At 42.8% G+C, this 16715-nt stretch overlaps 1 protein-coding gene across 2 annotated transcripts in view; it reads right to left on the reverse strand.

Annotated features, from left to right (window-relative positions):
* Nucleotides 1-16715, reverse strand: part of NUP54 (nucleoporin 54) — a 94306-nt gene that overhangs the window by 61581 nt on the left and 16010 nt on the right. The window contains exons 3-6 of one of the 2 annotated variants that reach the window (XM_063919773.1): nt 16428-16589; nt 9808-9897; nt 8834-8971; nt 7708-7937 (exon numbers count right to left, since the gene is read on the reverse strand). In XM_063919773.1, the coding sequence (XP_063775843.1) occupies nt 7708-7937; nt 8834-8971; nt 9808-9897; nt 16428-16589 (620 nt within the window). The remainder of the gene's footprint in view (nt 1-7707; nt 7938-8833; nt 8972-9807; nt 9898-16427; nt 16590-16715) is intronic. The other variant, XM_063919775.1, reaches the window with a different exon arrangement.

A 16715-nucleotide genomic window follows, 5' to 3' on the forward strand; every position in this document is an offset into this window, starting at 1 on the left:
CCGCCAATGGAGAGGTCCCAGCAACACATAATCCAAGTATTTTAACTACCTCAGTAAAGACATATTGAATGCTTCTATTGTTAATCATACAAAGTACAATTAGCAATTTAGAAAATAATAAATACAGGTGACCGACCCCACATAAAAGTATATAATAATAATATTTGGCCCTAAAGTAGACATTGGATGGCCAGATTCTCATTAAGGCCACCGGGCGATAATGTACCCAACTTGAAGATCCAACGGGACTCCTTCTGCAAGAGTAATCTATCCCTATTGCCACCCCTCAAAGAAATAGGGGTATGATCAATAAGGATAGCCCGAATGCTAGCCACCCCATGCTTAGCTGTCAAACAGTGACGTGCAAAGGGCTGGTCACTCGTGCCCTTCTCAAACGCTTTTTTGATGGCACTCCTGTGAAGTGCCATCCGTTCCCTAAATTGTCGTATGGTTTTGCCTATATAGGCTAGACCACATGGGCATGTAAGTAAATAAATTACATGGGTGGTAGTACACGTTAGGCGATATCTAATAGGGATCTTCTGGCCCGTTTGAGGGTGATTGAAAGTAGTGCCAGTTTGTAGGGTGTTACATGTGGCACATCCAAGGCACCTATAGCACCCCATCTTAGGTCTAAGAAAATGGGATTGGTTACATTTAGCCATATTAGTCACATCCAGGCGAACAATATGGTCCCCTATATTGCTGCCCCTGGTATGACTAGGAAGTAGTCTAGTGTTGGATAGACTACTCAGGGCAGTATCTGTTTGTATAATGGGCCATAATTGTTTGGCCTTGCTTACTATTCTTTTAGAGCTTGTGGTGAACCTGCTCACCCATGGTAATCTATCGGCCTCTGGATTCAGATCAGCTCTGGGGTTCAATAGTTGTTGTCTAGGGATACGGAGGACTGCCTCCTTAGATTTCTCAAGATCCCTGATCGGATACCCCCTTTGTGCAAATCTCATTAACATTGCATTAAGGGCCATATCAGTTTCCTGAGGGTCCGATGTGATACGCCGTACCCGCAGAAATTGCGAGTACGGCAACCCTTTCTTAAGTGCCAATGGATGAAAACTTTGATGATTCAAAAACGTATTCCTGTCGGTGTTTTTAACAAAAAGGGAGGTACTGAGCTGACCAGAACTAAGAGTAATAGAAACATCTAGGTAATTGATTTGCTTCTCATCGATCACATATGTGAATTTTACTACATGCTCTGAGGCATTATGCTGGTCCCACAATCTAGTGAGCTCCTCCCTCGACCCACCCCAACAGATCAGAAGGTCATCAATATAACGCCTGTAATAAACAATATTGGGCTTGACAGAAGGGTTCAGGTAAAACATAGTATTTTCCAGCTGGTACATAAAGGCATTAGCGTACGATGGAGCCACAGCGGACCCCATCGCACAGCCAGAAGACTGTAGAAAAAACTCCCCGTTGAAGACAAAATAATTCCTTGTCAGGACCAAATTCAATAAGTGTAGAAAGAAGGGCACATCTGGACCCTGGTATAGAGCATTACCTTCAATAAGCAATCTAACAGCCTCCACACCTGCATCATGTGGGATGCAGGTGTAGAGGCTGGTCACATCAGCACTACACAAAAGAGTATTAGTGGGTATCGACTCCACCTGCTGTAATTGCAGCAGAAGAGACGATGTGTCCTTTAAAAAGGAAGGCAGAGCCTGGACACAGGGATTAAGGAAGGCATCCAGATAGACCGCTATAGGCTGATATAACGAGCCTCTTGCTGACACAATAGGTCGACCCGGAGGATTCTCCAAGGTCTTGTGTACCTTAGGCAAGGTATAGAATAGCGGTACTATCGGGAAGTCCACCGTAAGGGCCGTGCGAATATCTTCTGATATTATGCCCAAATCATTGGATTCCTTTAGATAGGTATCCAGCTCTTTCTTAAAGTCCTTGGTAGGATCTTTATTGAGACGGGAATAAACAGATAAGTCCCCTAATTGACGCTCGCACTCAGCAATATAAGTCCCAATGTCTTGAACGACTATTGACCCACCTTTATCCGCCTTACGAATTACAATGTCATTTCTGGTAGACAAATTCTTTAACGTGGAACGTTCTTCAGGGGTAAGGTTTGGATATACTTGCTTATTCATAGCCTGTTCACCTTCTTGTTCCACCATACGGATAAATGTCCTGATGGACGGGTTCTGGCTGGGGGGGTCAAATTGGGACTTGGGGGCTATTTTAGAAAGCTGTCGCGGTATTGTTACGGAGGCTACCTCCTGTGGTGTCTGACGTGGGATTCTGTTATTGAAGTATTCCTTACGCTTCAACGTTCTATTAAGCCGATAAACATCCGCCTTCCATTCCAGCGGGTCTAGGATCGTTGTGGGGACAAAGGAAAGTCCTTTAGCCAAAAGGCCATACTCTTGGTCGGAGAGAGGGGTTGATGAGAGGTTGAAGACAAGCTCTTTTAATGACGTGGCGGTCTTAGCTCGTACGATCCTTTGATTTTGTTTGGACCTCCTCGTCCTCTGCCGCGACCGCTTGTAGGGTTGCGATTGGAGCGCCCTTGGGACCCCTTCTGGGTTTGTCCTAAAGGGACCACTCTCTCAGTAGAAGTTGATGGTGCTGAGGTCATATCTGAATCGCTCGCCGAGGATGACATACCAGGTTGTTCCCTGCGTCGCCAATTTTGCTGTCGGCGTCTGGAGGAGGTTTGTTGCTGATTAGACCTGGAACTACCCAGCCAGGGATAAACTTGCCTTTGCGAATAGTCTCTTTGGACTTTTGCAAGCTTATCTTTCTTAAACCGTATAAGGTCTTGACGATATTTTTCCATCTGGGTATTCAGCTTGTTCAACCAGTCTGTCTGTGTATCCGCACAAATAGTGGTTTTATGTTGTGACTCAAACGACTGGATCTGCTCTTTAACCAGATTTAGCTCCCGGGTAGACTCCTCCACCACCAGTAAAATAAGGTCCATCGAGCACTTATTTAAAATTGCCACCCACCGGCGACAGAAAAGTGCATTATAACGACCTATAGTCGGCGAATTGGATATCCTAAAGCCACGGGGAATTAGATTACTCCGGTAATAATCGGATAGTGTAATACCATGGTACATGAAGTCACACTCCCTTTGCTTTAGTTTACTCCATTGTCGGTATAATTCCTCATTTGTGTTAGGCACCGTCTCATCAACCAGCCTCCTTACAACGAGGATGGCATTAGCCTCTGCATCAGAGAAACTTAGACGTTCACGTGCATCCTGATGTACTAAATCAAGAGTAGCATCCATGTCAGGGTTAATCTCCATAATGTCACACACAGCTTAATGGCGTTGGAGATTATTAACGTAAATCAGGGATTGCAAGCACAACACTCCACCAGCGGTGATTAAATTCTAAAAGGCTGTCAATGAGTACAGTCAAAGCAAATGTCAATGTCCTGGGAAGGTTTTATAAAGTACCGGGTGCCAAGTGGTCCCTTTAGGACAAACCCAGAAGGGGTCCCAAGGGCGCTCCAATCGCAACCCTACAAGCGGTCGCGGCAGAGGACGAGGAGGTCCAAACAAAATCAAAGGATCGTACGAGCTAAGACCGCCACGTCATTAAAAGAGCTTGTCTTCAACCTCTCATCAACCCCTCTCTCCGACCAAGAGTATGGCCTTTTGGCTAAAGGACTTTCCTTTGTCCCCACAACGATCCTAGACCCGCTGGAATGGAAGGCGGATGTTTATCGGCTTAATAGAACGTTGAAGCGTAAGGAATACTTCAATAACAGAATCCCACGTCAGACACCACAGGAGGTAGCCTCCGTAACAATACCGCGACAGCTTTCTAAAATAGCCCCCAAGTCCCAATTTGACCCCCCCAGCCAGAACCCGTCCATCAGGACATTTATCCGTATGGTGGAACAAGAAGGTGAACAGGCTATGAATAAGCAAGTATATCCAAACCTTACCCCTGAAGAACGTTCCACGTTAAAGAATTTGTCTACCAGAAATGACATTGTAATTCGTAAGGCGGATAAAGGTGGGTCAATAGTCGTTCAAGACATTGGGACTTATATTGCTGAGTGCGAGCGTCAATTAGGGGACTTATCTGTTTATTCCCGTCTCAATAAAGATCCTACCAAGGACTTTAAGAAAGAGCTGGATACCTATCTAAAGGAATCCAATGATTTGGGCATAATATCAGAAGATATTCGCACGGCCCTTACGGTGGACTTCCCGATAGTACCGCTATTCTATACCTTGCCTAAGGTACACAAGACCTTGGAGAATCCTCCGGGTCGACCTATTGTGTCAGCAAGAGGCTCGTTATATCAGCCTATAGCGGTCTATCTGGATGCCTTCCTTAATCCCTGTGTCCAGGCTCTGCCTTCCTTTTTAAAGGACACATCGTCTCTTCTGCTGCAATTACAGCAGGTGGAGTCGATACCCACTAATACTCTTTTGTGTAGTGCTGATGTGACCAGCCTCTACACCTGCATCCCACATGATGCAGGTGTGGAGGCTGTTAGATTGCTTATTGAAGGTAATGCTCTATACCAGGGTCCAGATGTGCCCTTCTTTCTACACTTATTGAATTTGGTCCTGACAAGGAATTATTTTGTCTTCAACGGGGAGTTTTTTCTACAGTCTTCTGGCTGTGCGATGGGGTCCGCTGTGGCTCCATCGTACGCTAATGCCTTTATGTACCAGCTGGAAAATACTATGTTTTACCTGAACCCTTCTGTCAAGCCCAATATTGTTTATTACAGGCGTTATATTGATGACCTTCTGATCTGTTGGGGTGGGTCGAGGGAGGAGCTCACTAGATTGTGGGACCAGCATAATGCCTCAGAGCATGTAGTAAAATTCACATATGTGATCGATGAGAAGCAAATCAATTACCTAGATGTTTCTATTACTCTTAGTTCTGGTCAGCTCAGTACCTCCCTTTTTGTTAAAAACACCGACAGGAATACGTTTTTGAATCATCAAAGTTTTCATCCATTGGCACTTAAGAAAGGGTTGCCGTACTCGCAATTTCTGCGGGTACGGCGTATCACATCGGACCCTCAGGAAACTGATATGGCCCTTAATGCAATGTTAATGAGATTTGCACAAAGGGGGTATCCGATCAGGGATCTTGAGAAATCTAAGGAGGCAGTCCTCCGTATCCCTAGACAACAACTATTGAACCCCAGAGCTGATCTGAATCCAGAGGCCGATAGATTACCATGGGTGAGCAGGTTCACCACAAGCTCTAAAAGAATAGTAAGCAAGGCCAAACAATTATGGCCCATTATACAAACAGATACTGCCCTGAGTAGTCTATCCAACACTAGACTACTTCCTAGTCATACCAGGGGCAGCAATATAGGGGACCATATTGTTCGCCTGGATGTGACTAATATGGCTAAATGTAACCAATCCCATTTTCTTAGACCTAAGATGGGGTGCTATAGGTGCCTTGGATGTGCCACATGTAACACCCTACAAACTGGCACTACTTTCAATCACCCTCAAACGGGCCAGAAGATCCCTATTAGATATCGCCTAACGTGTACTACCACCCATGTAATTTATTTACTTACATGCCCATGTGGTCTAGCCTATATAGGCAAAACCATACGACAATTTAGGGAACGGATGGCACTTCACAGGAGTGCCATCAAAAAAGCGTTTGAGAAGGGCACGAGTGACCAGCCCTTTGCACGTCACTGTTTGACAGCTAAGCATGGGGTGGCTAGCATTCGGGCTATCCTTATTGATCATACCCCTATTTCTTTGAGGGGTGGCAATAGGGATAGATTACTCTTGCAGAAGGAGTCCCGTTGGATCTTCAAGTTGGGTACATTATCGCCCGGTGGCCTTAATGAGAATCTGGGCATCCAATGTCTACTTTAGGGCCAAATATTATTATTATTATATACTTTTATGTGGGGTCGGTCACCTGTATTTATTATTTTCTAAATTGCTAATTGTACTTTGTATGATTAACAATAGAAGCATTCAATATGTCTTTACTGAGGTAGTTAAAATACTTGGATTATGTGTTGCTGGGACCTCTCCATTGGCGGTGATTTATATGTATTTTAAATGTGTTGTCTCTTTAATGTATTATGTTTTTTTATACAGGCGTTATGGATGCCTGTAACTGTTTACTGTTTGTTGCTATGACGATCTCCCTGTCCCGCGGCGCACCATGACGTCACCACTCAGCGACACGGAAGCGTGCAGCATGTGCGGATGGGCGGCAGCGCCGTGAGGACAGGTGAGTACAATCTTTGTATTATTGTCGTTTTGTCTGTGGTGTATTTAAGTGTTATATACACATGTTTTTATTGTTGTCTGAGCCCTGAGGACGGGGTGATTTTCCCCGAAACATGTAGGTGATTAAAGGAAATTTTATCCTCACAACGATTAAGCCTGCTTGAGTGCCGCCGTTTCTCCATTATCTACGTTTGTCACATTGCTGACTTGGAGGGCACCGCAGCAAAGGAATCTGTTTTACCTCTGGGAGTGCCGGTATGACTTTTGATTATATATATATATATATATATATATATATATATATATATATATATATATATACATATACACATACACACACACATATATATACAGCATACAAAGCCCGGCACTCCTCCGATGAATGATGCGCCCCGGTGCCTTCAGTAAGAGTGATGGACAACTTGAAAAAAAGACTGCGGCACTCAGGGTCTTGTGGCTGAATAATGTGTATTAAAAATTCACAGCATAAGGCATCAACGTTTCGGGGTGTCTAACCCCTTTGTCAAGATGTCACATCTTGACAAAGGGGTTAGACACCCTGAAACGTTGATGCCTTATGCTGTGAATTTTTAATACACATTATTCAGCCACAAGACCCTGAGTGCCGCAGTCTTTTTTTCAAGATATAGATATATATATAGATATATATATATATATATATATATATATATATATATATATATATATATATAGATATATATATTCAGCATGTTCATCACTACTCAGAAACTTTCAATTATTTGACAGCAGTTTTGTAAACCAGTCACTTGTGAAAATTAATAGAATTAACTATGCACAATACAAAAAACTAGACTGAGTCACATTCAGAAAAGCTGCCCAAAGTTCTTCTCCATATTGGGCCTAATTCAGTAAGGATAGCATATTCTGCTAATCAGCAGAATTTGCTATCCTTTTGCACGCATGCTGGGGGCCGCCCAGAATGCTGACCGGTGCCTCCCCCCCTGCTACAAGCAGAAATTGCGATCGCCTCGCAATTTCTGCTTGTCAGCAGAAACAAAGGTCGACTCCTGCTGGCGCAGCTTAGCTGCGGCCGCGGGAGTCCCGGCGCCATCTTACCTGTTGCGGCAGCTGCGTGTGACGTCACGCGACAGCGCCCCCGTTCGGCGTGCACAACCCACCGTTCGTGTTGCCCTGCCCCCGCAACGCTCCATTTCCTCCCTGAAAACGGAGCGTTGCCGCCCCCCTCATGCCCCGAGACCACCTCTGCCTGATTGACAGGCAGAGGCGACCGCATTTTCTGCAGCCCCTTGCAGAAAATGCGGACGCATGTGCAGTAGGGCCCGCTGCGCATGCGGCCACAGCACCCCCGCAATAATTCCGGGCGGATCGTGATTTGCAATCAAACCTGAATTAGCCCCATTATAAATAGTTGATAACACAGCTTAAACATTGGAAAAAAATTTTTTTTTTTTTTTTTTTACCTTAAACCTACAAAAAGGGTTCTCCTGTGTGAACTCTACAGGAGCAATGTTATTACTGAAATATCCTTTTCCTGTTCCCCAAAATGCTTGAAGTTGGTTCCATTTTGCCAGGATGGCGTCTCTCTCATCCCCCAGCAATGTTGGTGCAGAGAGTGCACTTGCTGTGTTAATCAGTTGGTTTGACTGGTTAGTGTTTTGCACAGCTTGGCTGAACAGGCCACCGCCGAGGACTAAAAAAAAAATAAGAAATTAAAAAAATTAAAACTTAAAAATACAGATACTGTAAGAGCTACAGATACAACTTTCTTTATGAAGCCAAAGTTAAATGCTGCATAATACTGGTGGTGTTAGCAAGGCTTTCCTTATAAAAAGGTCTAACACAGGGGTCAATATAATCAGCTGCAGGAATGAAGTTCAGGGCTAAAAGAAGCGAGGCATTGCACACACATACTCATGAGGGTGAGGCACTTCTCAGCTAACTGAATCGGCCACATTATGTTAAAGTGGGTAATACATTTGAATTCATTTTTACATTATGGAAGCAAGGGTGGCTTTATACGAAATAAATGGGGAGTATTGCATAGGCATCATGTGAACGTATAAAGCTATGTAACTCAGGGGCTGATTCAGACATGATCGGTGCTGTGTGTGTTCGCACAGCAGCGATCAGGTCTGAAGTGCGCATGCGCCGGCGCATGTCAGACAGCCAACGGCTGCTATTTACCCTGCAATCGCCTCTGCCTGATTGACAGGCAGAAGCGGTTGCTGGGCGGGAGGGGGGAGTGCCGGCTGCGCTTGGCCACCATTTAGGGGGCACGATCCGGTCAACGCCGGCACGTCCGGACCGTTGGGGGGAGGGGGCGCAGCGGCTGCGTGATGTCACATGCAGCTGCTGCGACCTGAGCAGCAAGGAGTAGCTCCCTGCTGTGCTGGTAGAGAGCTACTCTTCCAACACAAAAGCATTGTCGCTGTGTGATGCTTTTGTACTGGTGTGACGGGGCAGGGACTGACGTGGGGCGGACTAGCCCTATGCTGAATGTCCCCCTGCATGTCAGGGAAGCTGATCATAGATGTGCTAAATTTAGCACATCTACGATCAGGTCTAAATCTCCCCCTATATACTAACCATTCTGTGGCTGTTGAGTGTTGAAACCTGTGAAGCCCAGACCGGTGGATAGCCCAGTATTTAAACCTGTGTTTGCTGCTGCTGCGCCAAATGTAGTTCCAAACCCAAATCCTTTGTTCTGAGTGCTACCAAAAAGACCTAAAAGGTGCGTCAATTAAATAGAAAATTGTCATTATTTGCTTTTCAAGATAAACAATTAAGGGCTGTAAAATAAAATAAAAACAGGATGAGTCTCCCATATCCAAAAGAGCCAAAATATTCAGAAATCCAAATTGTGACACATTAGTGACACCTTAGGTTTCTGATAGTTCAATGTACAAAGTTCGTTTCATGAACAAAATTACAAATATTGTATAAAATGACCTTCAGGCTGTGTGTATAAGGTGTATATGAAACATATATGCATTCTGTGCTTAGACTTGTGTCCCAACCCAATATATCTCAGTATGGTAGGTATATAAATATTCCAAAATAAGGAAAAATCCGATATCAAAATACTTATAGTTTTAAGCATTTTCGGATTTGGGAGACTCTGGTGTATAGATATTTTTATTTCTTAGGAAAAGTTGACAAATCGAATTAAACGTAATATGTAAGAAGTTATGTAGCTCACAATATGTAACAAAGAATTTCTGAATATACAACCAAATGTAACAACCGTGCTCCTTATTATACAAAGGGGGACATGTACTAGGCAGTGATAAAAGTGTAGAAGTGAGCCAGTGGAGAAGCTGCCCATCGCAACCAATCAGCACTGATGTAACAGTTAAAATTGGCATACTATAGAAGTATACAGAGCAGCTGATTGGAGAAGCTGGCCATGGCAACCACTTTTATCACTGCTTAGTACATGTCCCCCTAAACTCTGGAATACAACGCATAACAGTTGCGTTGCTCGAACTGGAAATATTGTAACAAAAATAGAACGAATGCCCCTTTAACGCTGCGATTTACAGTATTTTCTGCCTGCTTACCAGTTGTGCCAGTATTAGTTGGAGCAGAGAAGTTAAAACCTGAGCCAGCAGCAGTTGTGGTCGTTGCGGCTCCAAAGCCTCCAAACCCACCTAATGGAAAGATGGTAAAAAGTTCACAGTAACACAAAAGCACAAGAGATAGAGCCGCTATATAAAAGCAGATATTTGAACAGTTACTTTTTGCATTCAAAATGATGAAACAATGAAAACAAATTTTAATGGGAAAACAAAAACAAAGAACGTGGCATAATGTAAAACATTATGCTAAGAGACAATATATTTGAGAGAGTCATAAACATAATGCACCAAATAGAAAACAAAACCACTACAAATTTAGAAACTACATATAGTTCGATATTGTTTTATCATTCAACTGAACACAATGATCTGCCAGGCATCGCAAGTAATTGTATGCGGTCAACATCCCGCTGGACGGGATCCCGGCGGTCGAAATACAGACGCCGGAATCCCGACCGCCACAATCCCGACATATTCTCCCTCCGTGGGTGTCCACGACACCCATAGAGGGAGAATATAATGGTGTGCCGAGCGTAGCGAGGCACCGTGCCCGCAGCGTGGCGAGCCCGCAAGGGGCTGCGTTCCACTCGCCACCCCTGTCGGGATTGTGTGGTCGGGATTCCGGCGTCGGTATTTCGATTGCCGGGATCCCGTCCAGCGGGATTACGTACTGATCCCTTGTATGCGGTAGGGCCAACGTTGCAATGTTTATATAAAAGGTGCAATGGAAAACTTGTGATGCTGATAAGATGTGCCATTCTTCAAAGACACATTGCCTGCATCATGCCGAATTGAATCCCCCCATAGATTCATAATGAAGAGGAGGAAAAAGTAAGCTTCCAACTGTGTAACAATGTCAGATTCCTTTGTGTTGTTGCAAGAATTATCACTATTAATCAAATTTACATTCTTTATCAAAGTTCCGAAACATTCAGGAGTCCAAATAAGTCTCACAGCTTCAACTATGCTGTGGGAAATCACCAGGCACAATATGAGGGGGGTACAGAAATAATAGTGTTCATTCTAGCACCCTGCACTTTTCAAAATCCATGCAGTTCCTCTTTCCTGCCTGGGGTGTCGCCTTCTGCTGTGTTGCTTCTCAGCACACTCTGATCTGTTACTCAGTGCTGTGATACAGACATGTGTGTGCTGAGAAGCACCAGAGCAGAGAGCGACACCCCAGGCAGGAAAGAGGAACTGCACAGGATTTGAAAGGTGCAGGGTGCTAGAATGAACACTAAATAACAAATACGGAAATAAGCATTTACTTTCTGGCAGGAAGAGAAACACAAGGTCGATGATCTGATTTTATCTACATAAAATGAAACACTGTAGAGGTTTACTACATACTTAAATAAAAAGTAGGTTACCCAGACTGCCAACCACTTACGATCTGGCATTCCCCTCTTCCATCTATCCACGCTTCAAGCCATCCATAGATACCACAGCAAATAAGTATTCTCACCACTTCACATCCACTGCACCATTCTGGAATTCCCTACCCCACTTCTCTTCCTCCAGGTACCAATTCAAATTGCTTATCCTTACCTACAATACAGTCAGCACTACCAACCCGTTATTTCAGATCACACAAAATCTGAAATCTACCTCTGACCTATTTATCTGTTTCCATCCTACTTCCACTTGTACTATCCATTCTTGTGCACCCTCCCAACAGTCCCACTCACAACGCCACTCAGACACACTGATTCCTCTTATTTCAGCTCTGCCTTCTCCCAATTATACTGTAAGCGTTCTAATGAGCAGGGCCCTCCCTACCCTTTTTCCCCATGCTTGCTTTGTTTTCTCTCTTGTATTTTTTTTTATAGATGCCCTGTTGCCCATCTTGTCTGGCAACTTAAATAAAAATATTTATAAGCTGATAAAATAAAAAATAAAAATGTAAGACATATATTAACTTAGAACAGATGTAAAACCTGAAAATATAATTTATTCATCCACTATTAAAGCACTCACAAGAGCAATTTTGTTATGCATCATTTCGATAATATCCATCAATAACCGCTGAATTGCTTATGACGCGAGTAATTTGACAGACCAATTTACAAAACCAGCTATGCACTAATACTCTCATTTGATCAATAAAGTGATTATCCAATGTTCAATTAGTCACCAATGAGACACGAAAACCTCTAATAAAAGCAATGTGCTAAATATTAATCACATAACAAAAGAGTGTTTATTATGCTAGCATTGTATGCTTTCTGTCTAGGCATCGAATTCATTCTGCACAGGAAATGCAACTCCAAGCAAATGCGACTATAACCCATTGTTGCAAGCAATCTGTAAGACTCATGCCAAGCACTGCAGGGGTTCAATTTGGGGGATTTACCTACAAGTCCCCACCACTCCTTAAACTTGCTCAGATTTGGGAGGGGCGGAGGAATGTACATCATCATTAAGCCCTCCCTCAGCAAACAGTGGAGAGAGAGCATTAAAAGTCCCCAACATCTTGGCATCCACAGACTCTCTTTCTAACATTGTGCTCCTTAGTATATATTGTATGGTAGTGACCAGACAAAAACACCAAAGTTTTTCTTGGAAGTAAGAAAAACAAACATACATTTATCGGGTACTAAAGAGTCAAAAAATAATGCTGCCAGTTAGGTAGCATTGGGGTAGATGTATTAACCTGGAGAAGGCATAAGGAAGTGATAAACCAGTGATAAAGCATGGTTTAAGTGCAAGGTGATAATGCACCAGCCAATCAGCTCCTAACTGTTCATTTACATATGGGAGCTGATTGGCTGGTGCGTGTATCACCTTACATTTATCACTGGTTTATCACTTCCTTATGCCTTATCCAGGTTAATACATCTGCCCCATTGTTAGGTAAGGTACATTTGCAAGTACATTTGCTTTTAGATCACGTTAAAAAAAAAAAAAAACTTTAGGTGAATTGTCTTTGCAGTATGAGGAGAAATAAGTTATTTAATTCTATTTTCTCAAAATTCAAAGTTTTCTAGAAACCAAGATATAAGAAGTGTGGGCAGTATATAAATAATTAAGGATACGGACGGAATGTGACCAGCTCAAAAACAGGTCAAAATCTCAGCAGCAAAGGGGTTAAATACTTTAATATGCTCTTTTTTGTTGTGCAAGTCATCACTGCCTGGGAAAAAGACCCATTAAACCTACCATCTAAAAAAATAGTGCAAGAGTGACACTGGCTAACCAATATCTAATTAGTAGTTGTAATCACAGAAAAGCAAAAGCTCAAGTGAACAACTCTAGTGTTCACTCTAGGCTGTTTTAGCAGGGCGCCGCGCCCTGCCCGTTTTTTAGCAGGCAAAACCCGCCCTGCCCCTTTTGCGGCGCCCTGCTAGAACAGACGCCCGCTTCCAGCCCTCCCGGCGTGTATAGATGCCGTGCACATGCGCGCGGCATCCATTCACGCATTGGGAGAGAGCTGGGGGAGGCCCAGCACCGACGGAGGTGCTGGGCACGCCCCCAACAGTGACGTCGCCAGCCACAGACGCTCTCTATGGTAGTAACTCTAGAACAGTAAAGGGCCCTACACATTTAAAGATCCGCCGCCGAGCTGCCCGACGGCAGATACGGCTGTCGGGCGACCCAGCGGCGGCGGCAGTGACAGGGGGAGTGTAGTTTCTTCACTCCCCCCGTCACTCGGCTCCATTGAAGTGCAGGCAAATATGGACGAGATCGTCCATATTGGCCTGCATGTACAGCCGACGGGGCACCAGCAATGAACGAGCGCGGGGCCGCGCATCGTTCATCACTGGTGACTCCACACTCAAAGATATGAACGTTATTTCGTTCAATAATGAACGAGATCGTTCATATCTTTGAGGAATTTCGGCCAGTGTGTAGGGCCTATTATGTCAGTGGTTCTCATCTCAAACAGTGTGTCGTGGTACACTGGGGTGCCTCAGATTGGTGATCCAGGACCAATTCAAATTATTTATGGACAATGTAATAGGCAAAACCAATGCTAGTAGCTGTCGATCATAACATATGTGGACAAACAGAAGCAAATCCTGTCCTTCACCACACAACTGAACCTAAGGAGGATATATAAACACAATTTACTTAATATAATAATACAGGTTGAGTATCCCATATCTAAATATTCCGAAATACGGAATATTCCGAAATACGGACTTTTTTGAGTGATAGTGAGATAGTGAAACCTTTGTTTTTTGATGGCTCAATGTACACAAACTTTGTTTAATACACAGTTATTAAAAATATTGTATTAAATGACCTTCAGGCTGTGTGTATAAGGTGTATATAAAACGTAAATGAATTGTGTGAATGTACACACACTTTGTTTAATGCACAAAGTTACAAAAAATGTTGACTAAAATGATCTTCAGGCTGTGTGTATAAGGTGTATATGTAACATAAATGCATTCTGTGCTTAGATTTAGGTCCCATCACCATGATCTCTCATTATAGTATACAATTATTCCAAAATACGGAAAAATCCCATATCCAAAATACCTCTGGTCCCAAGCATTTTGGATAAGGGATACTCAACCTGTATTTCTTTCTAAATTTCTTAATAAGAAACTTTTGCCCTAGGGATGCTGTGAAAAAAAATTATTATACTCTACTGTGCCGTGATTAAAAAAAAGTCTCGGAACCATTGAGTTATGTAATGGCAAAAACTGACTTTATTGCAGAAAACATGCAAGTTCATAGTAAAATCTTAGATTAGATTTTGACTGTAGATAAGAACCACTTCGTCCATCTAGTCTGCCCATACACACACACACAAACTAGGGTTACATTTTTGATTTGGAGCCAATTAACCTACCAGTATATTTTTGGATTGTTGGAGGAAACTGGAGTAACCAGAGGGAACTCATACAAGTACATGGAGAACGTATAAACCTCACACAGTTAAGGCCATGGTGGGAATTAAATGCACCACCTCAGTGCTGTGAGACAGTAATGCTAACCATTACACCATCTGTACATAATTAAAATGGTGTAAAGCAATGATACAAGATATGAGAAACCAGAATGATTCCTAAATACAATAACATAATTAGTAGAGATATGTCGACTGACTGAATGAATGTATATATATTTACCAAGTACTGTAAAGGGGGGCGCACAGGAAGAGATCCGTGCTTAAATTCTAAGCAATCTGAATAGATTGCTTAGAAATTAAGCACGGATCTCTCCGCGCGTAGGGTGCCGGCGACAGCTATGCGCGCTATCGCCGGCTCTAGATTTGGCATGCAAATCTAGTGAGATCGCTCATTTCACCAGTCCCCTCATCGCTCAGCACACATCACGCTGTGTGCTAGATCGTCAGCACACATCTCCCCAGTGTGTACAGGGCTTAAGTACATAGCACATTACATTATATCAGATAGGAGAACTGCATGAATATGCAGGTTGAACCAAACAAATCATAAAGTATAGCGGGAACAAGAAGGGTCTGAAAGCAAGGCAGTTTATCCAGCAATTACAAATAAAATACATAGGGATCATTTCAGTAATTACAAAGAAAATACATAGGGATCATTTATATAAAATGAATACCTTTACTATTTCAAACAAATAACAAAATTAATCCATTGAAAGTAACAATCTGGTTGATGTAGGTTGTAAACTCTAATGAGCAGGCAGGGCCCCTCTCCACTATTTATCTTAATAGTAATTCTGTAACTTGAGCACTGTAATTATGTACATAGTAAGCTAATGTCCCATCTATACTACTCTGTACTCATTCTGTGTTACCCCTACACAGCATGCTCTGGAACCCTTGTGGCACCACATGACCAAAAAGAACTTTCAGGCAGAACAAAGCATTAATATTAAATCCACACAGAAATATAAATCACTGCAGTGCAATTTACATTTTTCAAGGCCAGGCTCCAAACACGGGAATTAAGTAACAATGCAGAACACTGGCCATATTTCACAGAAGAAAACAAAACATATAATAACAGTCACTGTTAACAAATTAAGATGGATGCTGGTCAACACAACAGAGAATTATTATTTTTTTCCTCACCACAGTTGGGTCACAAGGACGACATACCTCACTAACTGAACAAAACTTGGATGGTAACGGATTGGTGGAATGTGTGTGATATAAATTTGCAGTGGTCCAAGGATAGTGGCAACACTTAATAACAGAGAAAAAATGGAATATAAACGCATTCCACTGCTAAGAGATTCAAAAAGAAAGGAATTATTTGCTAATATACATATGTATTTTTATTCCATTGCAGATCAAGTAAAAGTATTTGAAATGGCCCAATTCAAGGGGGAAGGAAAACTTGTGTGGAATACACGCAGTACATAATCTGCAGAATAGGAAATGTGAGGGCTTCCGGGTGCTGATAAACAGATACAAAGGAAAACTTGCAATCAATTAGAAGAAAAACTACTATAAATATAATTTCAAATATGGTACAGCTGGCCATTATCCCATACTCCCTTTTTAGACACATTTGCAAAGCACTCAGAGATTGCATTCCTTGTGTGTGATTAAAGTCTACTTTTAAGACTTCAGACTTATCAGTTGCTTCCTGCCAAATCTTGGATCACTGCATCGATTAGATTCATGACAAACATCACATACATTCGGTTTTCTCTACCTGCACTTGCCAGGGTGTTACCAAAATTGAAGGGAGGCGCTGGAGCAGAGGAAACACTGAAGTTCCCAATGTTAAAGTTTAAAGCTGGGTTGGCAGCTAGTCCGAACCCACCAAAGTTAAACCCAGTGGCGTTGGAGGTCGCTGACTCCAGCCCTCCAAATCCTGACGAGAGGAAAGCATGAAGAAAAGGTGGCAGGAATTAAAAACTAGTTTAGAAGAGGAAAAAGTAAATAGATAATACAGATATCTAGCTTGAATGAAAGGCACCCATTTGTTTTATGCAAAAAT

Source organism: Pseudophryne corroboree, chromosome 1 (genome assembly GCF_028390025.1).
Source record: "Pseudophryne corroboree isolate aPseCor3 chromosome 1, aPseCor3.hap2, whole genome shotgun sequence".
Taxonomy (NCBI): Eukaryota; Metazoa; Chordata; class Amphibia; order Anura; family Myobatrachidae; genus Pseudophryne; species Pseudophryne corroboree.